Source organism: Haliotis rubra, unplaced genomic scaffold, assembly GCF_003918875.1.
Source record: "Haliotis rubra isolate DU_JTF1 unplaced genomic scaffold, ASM391887v1 Scf154, whole genome shotgun sequence".
NCBI lineage: Eukaryota > Metazoa > Mollusca > Gastropoda > Lepetellida > Haliotidae > Haliotis > Haliotis rubra.
This window is the reverse complement of record NW_025765492.1, coordinates 1483884-1497280: the sequence shown is the minus strand read 5'-3', so window position 1 is coordinate 1497280 and position 13397 is coordinate 1483884. Positions and strand designations below refer to the sequence as shown.

General features: G+C 37.0%; 2 protein-coding genes across 2 annotated transcripts in view; one reads left to right on the top strand and one right to left on the bottom strand.

Moving 5' to 3' along the window:
- Window positions 1–5172: 5172 nt before the first annotated feature.
- LOC124270743 lies at window positions 5173–6541 on the bottom strand. The gene is made up of 3 exons (XM_046705783.1): window positions 6394–6541; window positions 5817–5929; window positions 5173–5549 (listed from the first exon to the last, which is right to left on the bottom strand). Exons 1-3 carry the CDS (start codon window positions 6498–6500, stop codon window positions 5404–5406), a joined length of 366 nt encoding a protein of 121 aa, XP_046561739.1. The 5' UTR covers window positions 6501–6541; the 3' UTR covers window positions 5173–5403.
- Window positions 6542–6646: 105 nt separating this feature from the next.
- The window catches only part of LOC124270742 (dual specificity protein kinase CLK2-like), a 78305-nt gene continuing 71554 nt past the window's right edge, over window positions 6647–13397 (top strand). The window contains 2 exon segments of the mRNA XM_046705782.1: window positions 6647–6752; window positions 12540–12664. Of these exon segments, the coding sequence (XP_046561738.1) occupies window positions 6660–6752; window positions 12540–12664 (218 nt within the window). The 5' untranslated portion in view covers window positions 6647–6659.

Sequence of the window (13397 nt, the reverse complement as noted above, 5' to 3'; positions counted from 1 at the left end):
TTATATCTAGGCAGAAGACACATTTATGTATGCAGGTGATTCTTTTATCTACGTAGATCTACTGAAATAGTATTGTACTTCAACCTAAATCATACATTTGACATGACATTTGTACACACTCCTTCTCCACAAACAATCCAGACTGGCCTTGTGTCCGGGATATTTGCAATCCACCTTCTCCACATACAATACAGACTGGCCTTGCGTCCAAGACATTTGCAATCCCCCTTCTCCACAGACAATCCAGATTGGCCTTGCGTCCAAGACATTTGCAATCCCCCTTCTCCACATACAATACAGACTGGCCTTGCGTCAGACAATCCAGACAAGACATTTTCTCCACAGACAATCCAGATTGACCTTGTGTCCAGGATATTTGCAATCAACCTTCTCCACAGACAATCCAGATTGGCCTTGTGTCCAAGACATTTGCAATCCCCCTTCTCCACAGACAATCCAGATTGGCCTTGTGTCCAAGACATTTGCAATCCCCCTTCTCCACAGACAATCCAGATTGGCCTTGTGTCCAAGACATTTGCAATCCCCCTTCTCCACAGGCAATCCAGATTGGCCTTGTGTCCAGGATAATTGCAATCCCCCTTCTCCACATACAATCCAGATTGACCTTGTGTCAAGGACATTTGCAATCTCCGCAGACAATCCAGATTGATCTTAACGTCCCCCTTCTCTGTAAACAGTTCAGAGTGAATTTTGTGTCCTGGACAAGGCTCCACAGACCAATTCACCTCTGGTGATGACATGAGAACAAGAAGTATCAATCCTGAAATCTTTCTAGTGGGGGAGACAGAATCCAGGTGATCCTCTTTTGTGAATAATAAGGAGCCTGAACTACAAAAAATGTCAGACACACAAAATTCGTTCATACTTGTCAATTATGTTCATTGCGCCATATGATCCCTGGGGAGTTGAAAAAGTATCGGAAAGTACGATAGTGTCCTATGACTGGGAATAGTAATGCACGTAGCGCCGTGAGCATGCAGCCAATGTGCCTGGATACCAGCGCCATATAAGCGGACTAATACTATTTATCAAGTTGCAAAATATCAAAATTCCCTGTGACACCAGTAACTAGGATAATACTGATTCTAACAAATCCAAGTAGAAGGTAGCGTCAGCTAACCTTTTGGACTGACCAATCAGAACACAGCCGACCAAATTACGAAAGTTAACATTCGCACATACCGTTTGAACTTTTACCTAAAAAATTCGAACAATTCCGAATGCTATTTTCCGCACATTCGTCACCACTAGCCCCTTTCCGTAACCTCCAAGAAGACTCGTCCCCGTCTCGATGCTTGTTTTGTGCAAAAATACGACAAACCAATCAGAACGCGCGTAATGATTGCGGTGCTTTGGTAAAAATAATCCCGAGTGTTTAAGTCGTTTATGTCATTGTTTAGAAAATCATGAAAAATATATATCGTCATAGTGAAAGTGCAAAGAACGTAGCTAACAGAACTGTGTTGCCTCATGTGATGTTTTAATAATGATAATGCAATGGACGGTGAGATTCAAATACATTCACGTGCGTTTGTGTACATAACTGCTCTCCTATTTCCAACCGAGTGTTTTCTCGGGCGATCTGCGGGCATGTTTTGGAGTTTCTACGTGCGCTTCAGACATTTGTAGTTAATGTAAATATAAATAACCATGGGTTGCAAAACAATATATTTTTACATCTGTAAAATTTTAAAAGCAGCAATTTTCGAGTGCTTCTGTAATGTTTATTGGAATTGCGTTGTCCTTCTTGTATAAAGTAGTTCTGATGTTCATAGGCCATATGAAATCCTTCCATAGGGGCACGAGTCGCGATTCGGAATAACACGAGTTGTTCACGAATGTTTTCCGCACAATCGCTTCCGAGTGAAACCCATGGAGGACGCAGTGAGTCGCTGAAAATAGCGTTTTTGTCAATATTCATGGATGTCATCGAGCGGAAATATAAGCAAGTCATTAGAAGCCCCAAAGACTATATACTGCAGGTCAAATATCTGTGTCTTATTGTTTTATTGTCATGAATTGCTAATCACTTATTATCAGACGTTCTCTTCCTACAGAGGTTACTTGTCATATCTTCCTTCGAGCCACAGTTCCAATACGGCCACATTTCCCGGTTCTCGCAAAATCCCCTAGCGGCAAAAAAATCGCAACACAAATTATCGCCCTTCTTTCTATCCAACACGAGTTTCATCGACTTAGATCCAACTTGACTAATGCAAACAAATGTAGGGCCACACATATCCCTCCTCTGCCGGGGACTTGTGTTGATGTGGCTCACAAGACATTTAATGGCTAGCTTGTCCGTTGTCAACGAGGGTGATGGAGACGCCATAGATATGCCATTACATGACTGAGTACTGTCTAGAAGAAACGTTTGCGCACCGCGCAGAGGAAGAGATTCTAGTTTTCCCGAAGAATACGGAAATTACCGAGGCCTTGCGATTGATCACTTTTGAAACAACGTCGCTGATTGCACAACTAAATCTGACTGCAACCAATCACGGCTCCTGATCACTCGCACCATGAAAGGGTCGTATTAGAACAGAGGTTCAATCCAGTGATCAACATCATGAACATATTATCAGAGGTTTATGCCCGTTTTCTTTTTCATTACATTGGATGATTGGAATATCCACAGCCATGCTTAAACATAAGAGACACACGTCTACATGTTAACGTGTACAATAGATTGGTCGAAATTGTTGTTTTAATTATACATGTACCTATTTCTGTAATAGGTACCCTTAACCCAAAATATATCTCTCAAAATGGATTATTATCTCTTCATTTGGTTTGTTGTTTTACACCACACTCAGAAATATTCAAGCTATATGGCGGCAGTCTGTAAATAATCGGACCAGACAATCCAGTGAGCAATGACAGCATGAGGCTCAATAAACGCAATTGGGATACTATGACGTGTCAACCAAGTCAGCGACCCTGACCACGCTAGTATGTGTTTGGTCACCTCTTACGACAAGCATGGGTTACTGAAGACCAATTTTAACCTGGATCTTCACGGGTCTATTATGTTTTGAATACATGTCACAAGGGGCAACTGTGGGTATGGGAGGTCTGGCTCACTCGAAGCGAAGCAGCGGGATACCGACTTGGTTGATGCCAGATCTGCGCCTTCACGGCTTATTGTGTGTGTATAGAAAAACTTGAAACTTAAATAACTTTTAACTACAACCTCCATGACTTGCCAGTACAGACATGTATTTGCCCATACAAATATGCTTGTTTTATCAAGAGTTGCTTCCCTTAGTTCCTACAGGATATGGGGCTAGTGATGAGGGTGAACCTCCACTTCCAGCAATAATTCTGTCAATTTGACTTTAACAGACATTTGATGAGACTAACATACATTAGCTTAGACTTCACTTTGACTTAAAAATATTTTGGCCCATTTCACACATAATAGGCATATTGACCTTCACCGATGCTTGTTGCTTGTAGTAAGAGGCGACCAACGGGACCAGGTGGTCAGGCTCGCTGACTTGGTTAACACACATCATCATGTCAGTTATTTTTCAGCACAACCCACCAGAACAAACTCAAGGTGTTTCCATTTTTATAAGGATATTTTAAAACAAATGGAAGCGCAAACTATGTAATGGGTTAAAAGAGCATGATTAAATTATATTTTAAGGTCGGAATATCCTGGTGTATTCACTGCACGTTCTTTACACATATATTACACATTTTAAGTTTTGTGATTTTAGTTTTCCAAGCCCAGAAAGTCCAACAATTTGGAACCTTTGGCCAACAGTGTCAGTTCATAATGACATTTATAGACATCAGACACTCAATAAATGTAACTGCAAATCTGAAAACATATAATGTTTATCTCTTAAATACAGGAAATTGCTTCAAACAGTGTATCAATACACCTCCTCCAGATCACTCTAATTCTTATTGCAATATAAGTTATAAGCTCTACAAGTGTAAGATTCCTTCTTTAATTCTAGGTCAACATCTAATCTTATTGTACGTGTGACTTATCATTTCTGCATCACTTCACTCATGAACCAGTCAACAATGACTTACTGAATGATAAACAAAAGCCTCTTGAACTAGGTCACCCTGCAAACATGGAGACAGAGCTACTACCCATGATCACATGTTATATATACAAGCAGTCAAACATACCAGTGATAATCATGGTATAAATAAATGAGTGAGTGAGTGAGTGAGTGAGTTTGGTTTTACACCGCTTTTAGCAATATTCCAGCAATATCACGGCGGGGGACACCAGAAATGGGCTTAACGAATTGTACCCATGTGGGGAATCGACCTGGGTCTTCGGGGTGACGAGCGAACGCCTTAACCACTAGGCTACCCCACCGCCCCTATATATAAATGAAACATGATGATTATGTTTGTATTTTTCATTTTTCATTTGATAGAAGCCAGGGATAGAAATACAATTTCCATAATGGTGCCACATTGTGCGAGACAGATAGGTATGCTTTTGTGAAATAGGTGTGCAGATACCTTTTGATGATCCAGTTAAACTTAAAACATCACAACAATTATGTCATTTCAATTCTCCGTAAATTCTAAAACCTTTGTGATACATTTTATTGTGAAATGTCATAACTAGATGACATACTCATGTTTAGATATTTATCTCTCAAATGTGACTAGTCAGTCAGGACAGCCATCATTAGAATTCACTTGTCATAAGCACAATTTTGTAGTCTCTAGCAGACTTGCATGAATTTTGAAGGTTCATAAGGGACAGAAAGTAGGGGTCAGATTTTCTTTTTTCCCTCCATACACCTAAGATAACATAGCAGCACCAAGTATGCAGGTCTGTCGGACCAGAAGTTTGTTCATAAACTTTAAAAAGGGCTCCAGATAACTTTTTTGGGGGTGAGTGTAATTACACCCAATACTGAAAGTGGAGGTGTACTGAGAATTTTGAAAGAGTACGGACTTGTTTTTGTGTGAGTGAGTTGGTGACATGGTTTGTTATTTATGATATTAAACAACTTTTCAGCTATTAAACTTTATATATGTTACATGTACAAAGGTATTGATGAGCGTACATGATACGCTTAAAATGTCGTGCTTCATTGATTTTTAGGCATACATTACGCCTGTACGCCCCTTATCTGTAGCCCTGCATAAAAGTAAGACGAAGGATTTATCTATCACCTTTATAGTCAATATCATAAAAGTTTTCAGCCATCCACACATCTAGCATTTGAGTTATACACACTCAGTCCATTGACTGTTACAAATCTCTCGATGCACACAATATATACAGTGAGTCTCCTCTGACTGCCTGAAAGTCATCCAGGAAGCACACATCCACAGTCTGTCATCTGACAATGTGACAGTCACAATTGATGATGGCTACACCATCTGCCATCATCATCTCTTTTTCCTTGCTGTTTTTGTCGTCACTGTAGCTGCCTCATTCTTCTTGGGATCTTTGTCCATACATATTTGGTTTAATCGGTCAAGAATTTCTAATGTAGTCAGATTTGCTGTTTTGAAGATCAGTTTCTGCCCATCAGCTGAAATATTGTCAAAGAAATAAACTTTAAGAGAAACATTTCACAAATGTACAGAATACAGTAGCTATGTTTGTCACTGTACATTAATCATTTAGAGAATATTTAAAAATCTGTATTAGATTGCTGGTATAAACAAATTTATATTTCAAAAGTCTTACTCATGGAATAAATTAAATTAAGTTAACCATTACCTATTACGAAATACTGATAACAAATCTGTAAAACAAGAGATTACACCAGTCTGGAAAAAAAGATGATGCTTCTTACAAAAGTTTATGTCTATGCGAGGATCGGATCTATCGGACTTGATATCCAGTTTCATATTGACATTCTCATTAGTTGAGATCAGTTTGGGGGACTGTAACTGAAATAATATCTCTCTGAAAAAGAGAGAAAACAAAAGTCAAACAGTGAATAGTAATCCTCAGAGAGAGAGAGATGCATTTAAATGAGCACTCTGAGACCAACAAGGTCATAATCCATTCAGTTGAGACATGCTTCCATGATTTATTCAAAACAATTTCATGTACATCAGCCGATCAGCATCACATCAGCATTCATAACAAGCACATTATCAAATCATACATTCGTTACAAGGGTTTAGCTCTTTTTAACAAGCATAACATCATTTGACACACACACACACACAGAGTTTATAAAATTGTCTTTTACTACACTACTTTTCATGACCTGATTCATACTTCATCAATACACGTGATAAATTAAATACAATACAGACAGTAACCTAAATTTAAACAAGGTAAAATCAGATTTGCCCTTCATCACACTAACAAATTCGGAATTCTGCCATCACCCATTTTCATTTATTCCATCATATAAATACCTGATTGAGCGGACATTATCTTTATAAGGATCAAAGGTAAATTTCATATCTTGTACAGGCCTAAACTGCAAATTCCTCAAAATCTTTCCTATGGATCGGCTTGCCATGATGGATTTCCATGCGGTACAAGAGAAACGGTTTCTGGTTGGACAATAACGAGTATCACGCCCAATACATTTCCCCGTTAGAAATAGTCAGGACGATATTTAAACTGGTTTTGTCATTGGCTTTATTCTGACCAATCGTGTGATACCTTACAACACCTAATGGATGCTCTTGCATCGATCGTGTCTTCTTGTCGTAGACATCTGAATTTAGATTTTTTGTGGGGAACAGTAAGTCGAGGCAGAACAATCAGTGTAAGTACAGAAAAGAAAGATCGAAACACGTTAGCGTTCACGTTTAACCGTATATCCGCCATTTTAACCTTTTCTGATTCAAGAAAAATGAACGTTTTTGTGTCGCAACGACAGCCATATTTGACCTGGTTGGTCATAACAGCGCGCCACCTGTGTACATAACCACTGCCGATATGTGTTAAAATGTCACGTTCCATATGTCCATACGAACTACCAACGTTTACAACGTTTGACGTATGTATACTGGATATAACCTTTGCTTTGATATATGGAAGTATAGTCAGACATATATTCGTTACATTGGATTGAAAAAGGTAAACAAATTAGCTGTGTGTTTTGGCTGCTGCCGTTGCGGACATGCTGTTTCAAGACAATTTCAAATGTGTCTTTATATTTTCATTGTAAATGGATAGTGACAAATTTAAGAAGATCATCTCAAGAATTATATGGCTGGTGTTGTCAAGTTGAAGATCAATTTGATATGTCATTTCTGAGCATAAAGACGTACCAACTATATTCATCAGGCTTGAATTGTCTGTCAGAATTATCCAGATTACTAAAATGCTAATCCTCTTGTCAAATCAACCAAATTTGCCACAATCAAATGTATTTCAAGGAAAGAAATTTGTTTACTTTGCTTAGGGTACTGAGTTTGGGTATCTCTTATCCCATGTAAATTGCCTAATTTGACCAAAATTTGTTTAATTTTGATCAAGTTTTGAATTCACACGTCCTGGTGGTCTGCATTCTTTTTTTGACTAATTACTGTATATCGCCATGTATAAGGCAAGTTTTTCCTACCCTAAATGTGGGGACTGAGAAAGGTGGTTGAGTCATATGAATGCAAGGCTCCAGATAAGGGCCGTATCGGTGTATGTACGGATAAAAGTTTTTCCAGTACTCCTATATTGAAAAAATAAGGAGTACATACTCCTGATAGACCGCCTCCGTGGTGTAGTGGTTAGAGGGTCCGCCCGGAGAGAGGAAGGTCGCGGTGGCGATCCCCGACCGCGTCATACCAAAAGACGTTAAAATATGGTACTTGTTGGTCCCTGCCTGGCGCTCGGCATTAATGGGTACAACAAGGACTGGTCGGCTCGGAGTCAGTATAATGTGTCTGAGTGGGGTATTCATGCTTCACTGCGGCATGGTATCTCAGTGGGCTAGCACTATAAAACCAGCTTAAGTCTGGGCTAGTACAAGCAGCCTCACATACACCTACACATGCATGCACGTCGTCATATGAGCAAAATATTCTCAAGCACGACATTAAACCCAATTTCACCTCACCTCACATACTCCTGTTATTTTCATAACTTGAGACGTACCCGATCAGTTGCCCATGTGACCTAACACATGATATCTAACCGTGTCAAGAATCAAAATGGTGCGATGTGCTGGAGTTTCTACACAGCCAAGCATCACATAAAAACATCTTGTGACACAAACATGTTTTTGATTAGATTAATTTTGCCATCAATGCTTATTGAAATCTGAAATCTGCACCCAATAAAGTTCAATGCTCTCTGTTTGTATATCACGTTAGTGGGATGTTTCTCTAGTATGCACACATATCCCATGCTGCCTGATAGATATTTTCAAGTCATAGTTGTGAAATACAATGTCTCTTAATGGGAGGTTTTACATACACTATTGTATCTGAACAATCCTGAAAATGTATTTCTTCTGAAGAAAAAGAAATTTGGAATAGATCCTGGAAAGGCGACAACACAAACTTTCAGTTGTATAACAAGATTCCTCCTCAACATGTATAGTCATTTGACATGAAGCTGCATTTATACAAAAAGTGTCAACAACGTCTTCATCTCATGCGTAAATTGAGATCTTTTAATGTTAACCCATCTGTGATGTCATCTTTTTATGTAGCATTTATTCAGAGTATTTTAACATTTTCCTTCCATTGTTGGCACGGGTCTCTCTCAGTTCATCTCAAATCTAAAATAGACAAAATTGTTAACACTGCAAGTAAAATCGCTGGAGTCAGATTTGAATGTTTATCATCAATATATGAGCGTCAAATCGTGAATCAAGCTGTCAAAATCATATCTGACCGTACTCACTACTTAAATTCGGAATACAACCATCTCCCTTCAGGCTGCCGATACAAAGTTCCCATTGTGAAAACTAAGAGATCCCGTACATCCTTTATTCCAAGTACCATATCTCTCTTAAACAAATGTGAAGATATCTAAATCAAGAATTTATGTAAATATGTTTGGTATCTCTCTAATGTGTCAGTAGCTCTGCTGATGTAACACAAATTCCTGAAAAGGCATTAAAGTATTATTCTATTCTATTCTATTCTATTCTATTCTATTCTATTCTATTCTATTCTATTCTATTCTATTCTATTCTATTCTATTCTATTCTATTCTATTCTATTCTATTCTATTCTATTCTATTCTATATCTCTTAACCACACTGTCAGTATCAGTCAGTCAGACCAAAGTAAGTATTGCATATCGCCGTGTATAAGTACAAGAATAAATCTGGGAAGAGTTATTTCAAACCAAGCGAAAAAAAATCACTGTCAAGCAACATCAGTGCTTGACTGGCTATCAAACACTGGTGACAATGGAAGTTGGAACCTGAAAGTTATACAGGTGGAAAAGAAATGAGATCTTCTACCTTGTTTTAGTTTTGGCCAATACATAAAGGAGATATACATAAGATATATATAAAGATAAAAATGCTGCTGTTTAGACAGTTGTTATGATATGCACTTAACTGATAAATAAATACAATATAATTAACAACAAATACATAAAGTAAAACTGACATAATCACTCTTAAAAAATGCCAGCCATGTCATGATTTCTATATACATGCATTCTACATTCACACTTCTCTAACCCAAAACAGCTTTTTGTCATTCATGTTATCCCAGATTAAAGATTAAGACACAGCATATGACTGAAATAATCTCAATGTTGGATCCTGAGGTGTGATTTTGGTGGTTAAATCCTATCATGTGAAATCCACAACCAGATCATTAATAATCTATACTAAACATAGTATCAAATAAAACCGAAGCATACTCATTTTCTCATTGACATTTATCAGAAAATTATTCCCAAGGCAAAAGCATTTAAATGATATTTACAATTTTTCATGGCTAAACATCATTTAGTTGTCCTGTTTTCACAAGAAAGGGGTATACAATGTATGTAGGGGTAAGTATTATCATGGGACACATACAAGACTATGAACTGAAAAGATGATTTTATGTACACTGTATCCATGCTAAATATCTTGACATCAATTGATTTGATCAATACTGATTAGGATTTTAAACAATCCATTTACATTGATACTACTAGTGATAACAATAAGCAAACAGCTTTAATCTCAAATTTAGTATTGAAACTGTGGTGACAATAATAAAAATCACTTTTCCTTGTTTACCATTCTCAAACGTTTACTAGATTGTGACCTTTCAAAAAAGGCTTTGCTCTGCGTAGTTGAACAGCTGTCAGTTTTGTAGAAATATGGTTAATGTTTGACTTGTAATGGTAATCTGACTCCTAAATAATACATTCGTTCTGATAATGTCACAAATGAATTGCAATAAATACAAATTGATGTATGATCTGTTCATTGAAATTAAAATAACTGGAAATCAAAATATTCAAAAACATGTCACACTGATAGATACCAAAGTGTATTAAAAATGAATAAACTCTTTTACACTTTTCAGTGAAATAGATTGTTCAAAATGATTAAGTTTACAGCAGTATAAAGCATACACCAGTGTTTGCAGCATGGTGACATTGGCATGGATTGTTACATATGTTATAAAATGCCACAATATTATCAGGCCCCGATTTCTCGAAACAAACTTAAGTTTTTACTCAAATTTCAAACTGAGTTGGACAATTTGAAACAGATGAATTTTTAACTCAACTGCATTTTTTGAATAAAAAAGCCCAAAACAACTTAAGTAATCTGTCCACCAAACTCAAATTGTCTGCTATGTTTGAGTTTAATATCGATTTTAGTTCATTCTGGGAAATGCAATTTCTCAAATTTGAGTAAAAACCCCAACTTAAGTCGAAACTCAGACTTAAGTTTGTTTCGAGAAATGGGGGCCAGATGCTTGGAACATGAGATGAATCATGACATACATAAGAACATACTTTCTGTGAAGTTCAGTCTCAATATCAGGTTGTTACCTCAACATCCAAACAACGGAGGGACCCCAATTATTCGTTTTGGTCCTGTTAAGTACCAGTGTGTAGAATTGTATTTCTGTGTCCATGCTCTACATTTGTGCGTACTGGACTCACATTTGTCCGTCAAGTAAAACCCTGCAATATGTATGATATCACAATGCTCCAGATAAGGGCCGTATAAGCATATGTATGGATAAAAAATATGCACGATACGATAGGAAAAGATTTAGAAAACGTAGCAGATACGCACCACAGCAATGGTGTACAGTCTTAGAATCATTTACAGACATGCTTATCTGAAAAAAGTATTGTTTTATTGTTCATTGGCCTGTTTACACAAGAGTAGCAATGCTGTGGTGCATATATGAAACGAAACACAAGATTACTGATACTCCATTAATTTCCATTGAGTACTCTAAATGTACTCTTAAGATTTTCCAGTCCTATATTGAACAAATAACGAGAACATACTCCTGATGTTGAAAAATTATCTGGAACCCTGATATCAGTAATAATTTGCGCCTTGAGCATGCTGCAAGTGTAGAAATGAGCGCGTTATAGATGTGCACTATCATTAATAAAATACATTTCAATAAGCGTTCCCATGAGGGCTATCATACCCAACTGTCTATTAGGACTGTTATACTACATTGTAAGGCTTTCATCTTTAAAAGTAGCATGCCTTATTGTAAATATCTTTGACAACAAAACATTAAGCACATCATTGAGTGCTAATTCAGTGTTTGAAGTTTATAGGGTTCATGAATGCTTGAAGCTTGCAGTAAGGTTGAATTACAGCATAATTTATGGAATTATGCTGAATTTGTATACTCTGGTGCTCAGGTTCCAGTTATGTTCTGAAATGAAATATAAGGTTTGCAGCCTCATGTTACTCTTGTGCATGGGTTCCAAATATCATTGTGGATCATCAAGTCGAACCTATAACTTTATAGAAAACATGGCATGTTTATCTCCCAATTCATTGACCTTATTATTAAGTTGTGTAATTACAAACTTGATGTTTTGAGCATTGCTTGCTACTGATTATTTAGGCCAGACCAATTTTATTTCTTGTTTTATGGATTTTTGTCCTCAGAAAACCTAAAGGCAGGAGGGAAAGGAAAAAAGTATAAAAATAAATATGACCAGTCAAAGTAATTTTACTTTTAAATACTAAAGTGTGTTACTTTTGGCAACTTATGAAATGTATATGGGGCAAAAAAAACAATCTCCCTAATTTTTTTTTTGTAAGTTTACATATTTGGCCAATAAAAAACATTAGGATTTTATTTTTTGAGCTGGGAAACTTTTCTTTTTTTTTCTTATTCTTGAAAAAATACGACCGGTGGATCCGTAAAAAAAGAAATAAAATTGGTCTGGCATTATCATGGTTATCATCACGGGTAGTTCTCTCTAATCATCATGATTATCATCACTGGGAGTCTGTACAGATGCCTGTTTACTCACGAGTGCTGCTACATTGGAAGGTCTCACGGTGTATTCAGCACAAGTGTACTTTGTCGCTGCAAACAGTACTGTTGTTATCTTTGATCTTTTAGGGATGTATCTTAAAATATGGTTTATGACCTTTCAGATGCCACGTTCCCGAAGAAAGAGGACCAGAAGTAGAGATTCCAGTTATGATGATGATTATCGCCACAAGAGAAGGAGAAATGATTATTATGATGATGATCACTATGATTCCAGACATTCCAGAAGGTGGGCACTCTACTCAGCCATTTGTCTTTGTTTTGACCACTTTACTTTTACCACTCTGTTAAAATGACTCAAAATAATTTTTGACTGTCTTAATTTCATTACTGTTTGCCTCCTTAATATGGTGAAAGTGTTTTGATATCAGTGAACATGCTGCAACTTGTGCAACAAGTAGATCACCAAAGTCAAGTGAAATTCTGTATGGCCTCCTAATCACGGCTAATAATATTATTATAGAAGGCAACACTAAAATCTAAGAATGGATCCAAGAGGAAAGTTCTGAATAAAAGATCCACAAGAATCTGGCTCACACTGAATTAATCAATTTAACTGTTACTTTTTTAAAAATAGTCAGTGAAATTATTTTTACAGATTAAGCAATCTAACTCTCAGCAAATGTATGCTCTCAATATTGAGCCAAGTTAATTACAGTCAGTAGACCCCTTGCTTACACATATGTTTTGTAAACAAAACCAGGAAGCGTTCAGTTGGCAGACTAAACGACAATTTTAACAAAATATATATTATTCAAGGACGTTATATGTATGTGATACAATACATGTTCATCACAGAATTTGGATGACCCTCCATGCAATTGGCATATCCGTCTATTTCAAGTTTTCTCTCATGGCTCGATTTAAGAGATGTTAACCTACTTGCACCAGGTGTAACTTAAGATACAAACCTAGTTACACCAGCCAAATTCCAGTTGAAATGTAGTCTGTTAAAACGTCAG

Bases quoted from the DNA above. Each gene is read 5' to 3' on its own strand.
- LOC124270743 (XM_046705783.1), bottom strand. From the start codon at position 6,500: ATGGCAAGCCGATCCATAGGAAAGATTTTGAGGAATTTGCAGTTTAGG. The intron at 5,930-6,393 runs GTATTTATATGA...TCTCTTTTTCAG, and splicing joins GATAATGTCCGCTCAATCAG to AGAGATATTATTTCAGTTAC. The intron at 5,550-5,816 runs GTAAGAAGCATC...ACAATATTTCAG, and splicing joins TCGCATAGACATAAACTTTT to CTGATGGGCAGAAACTGATC.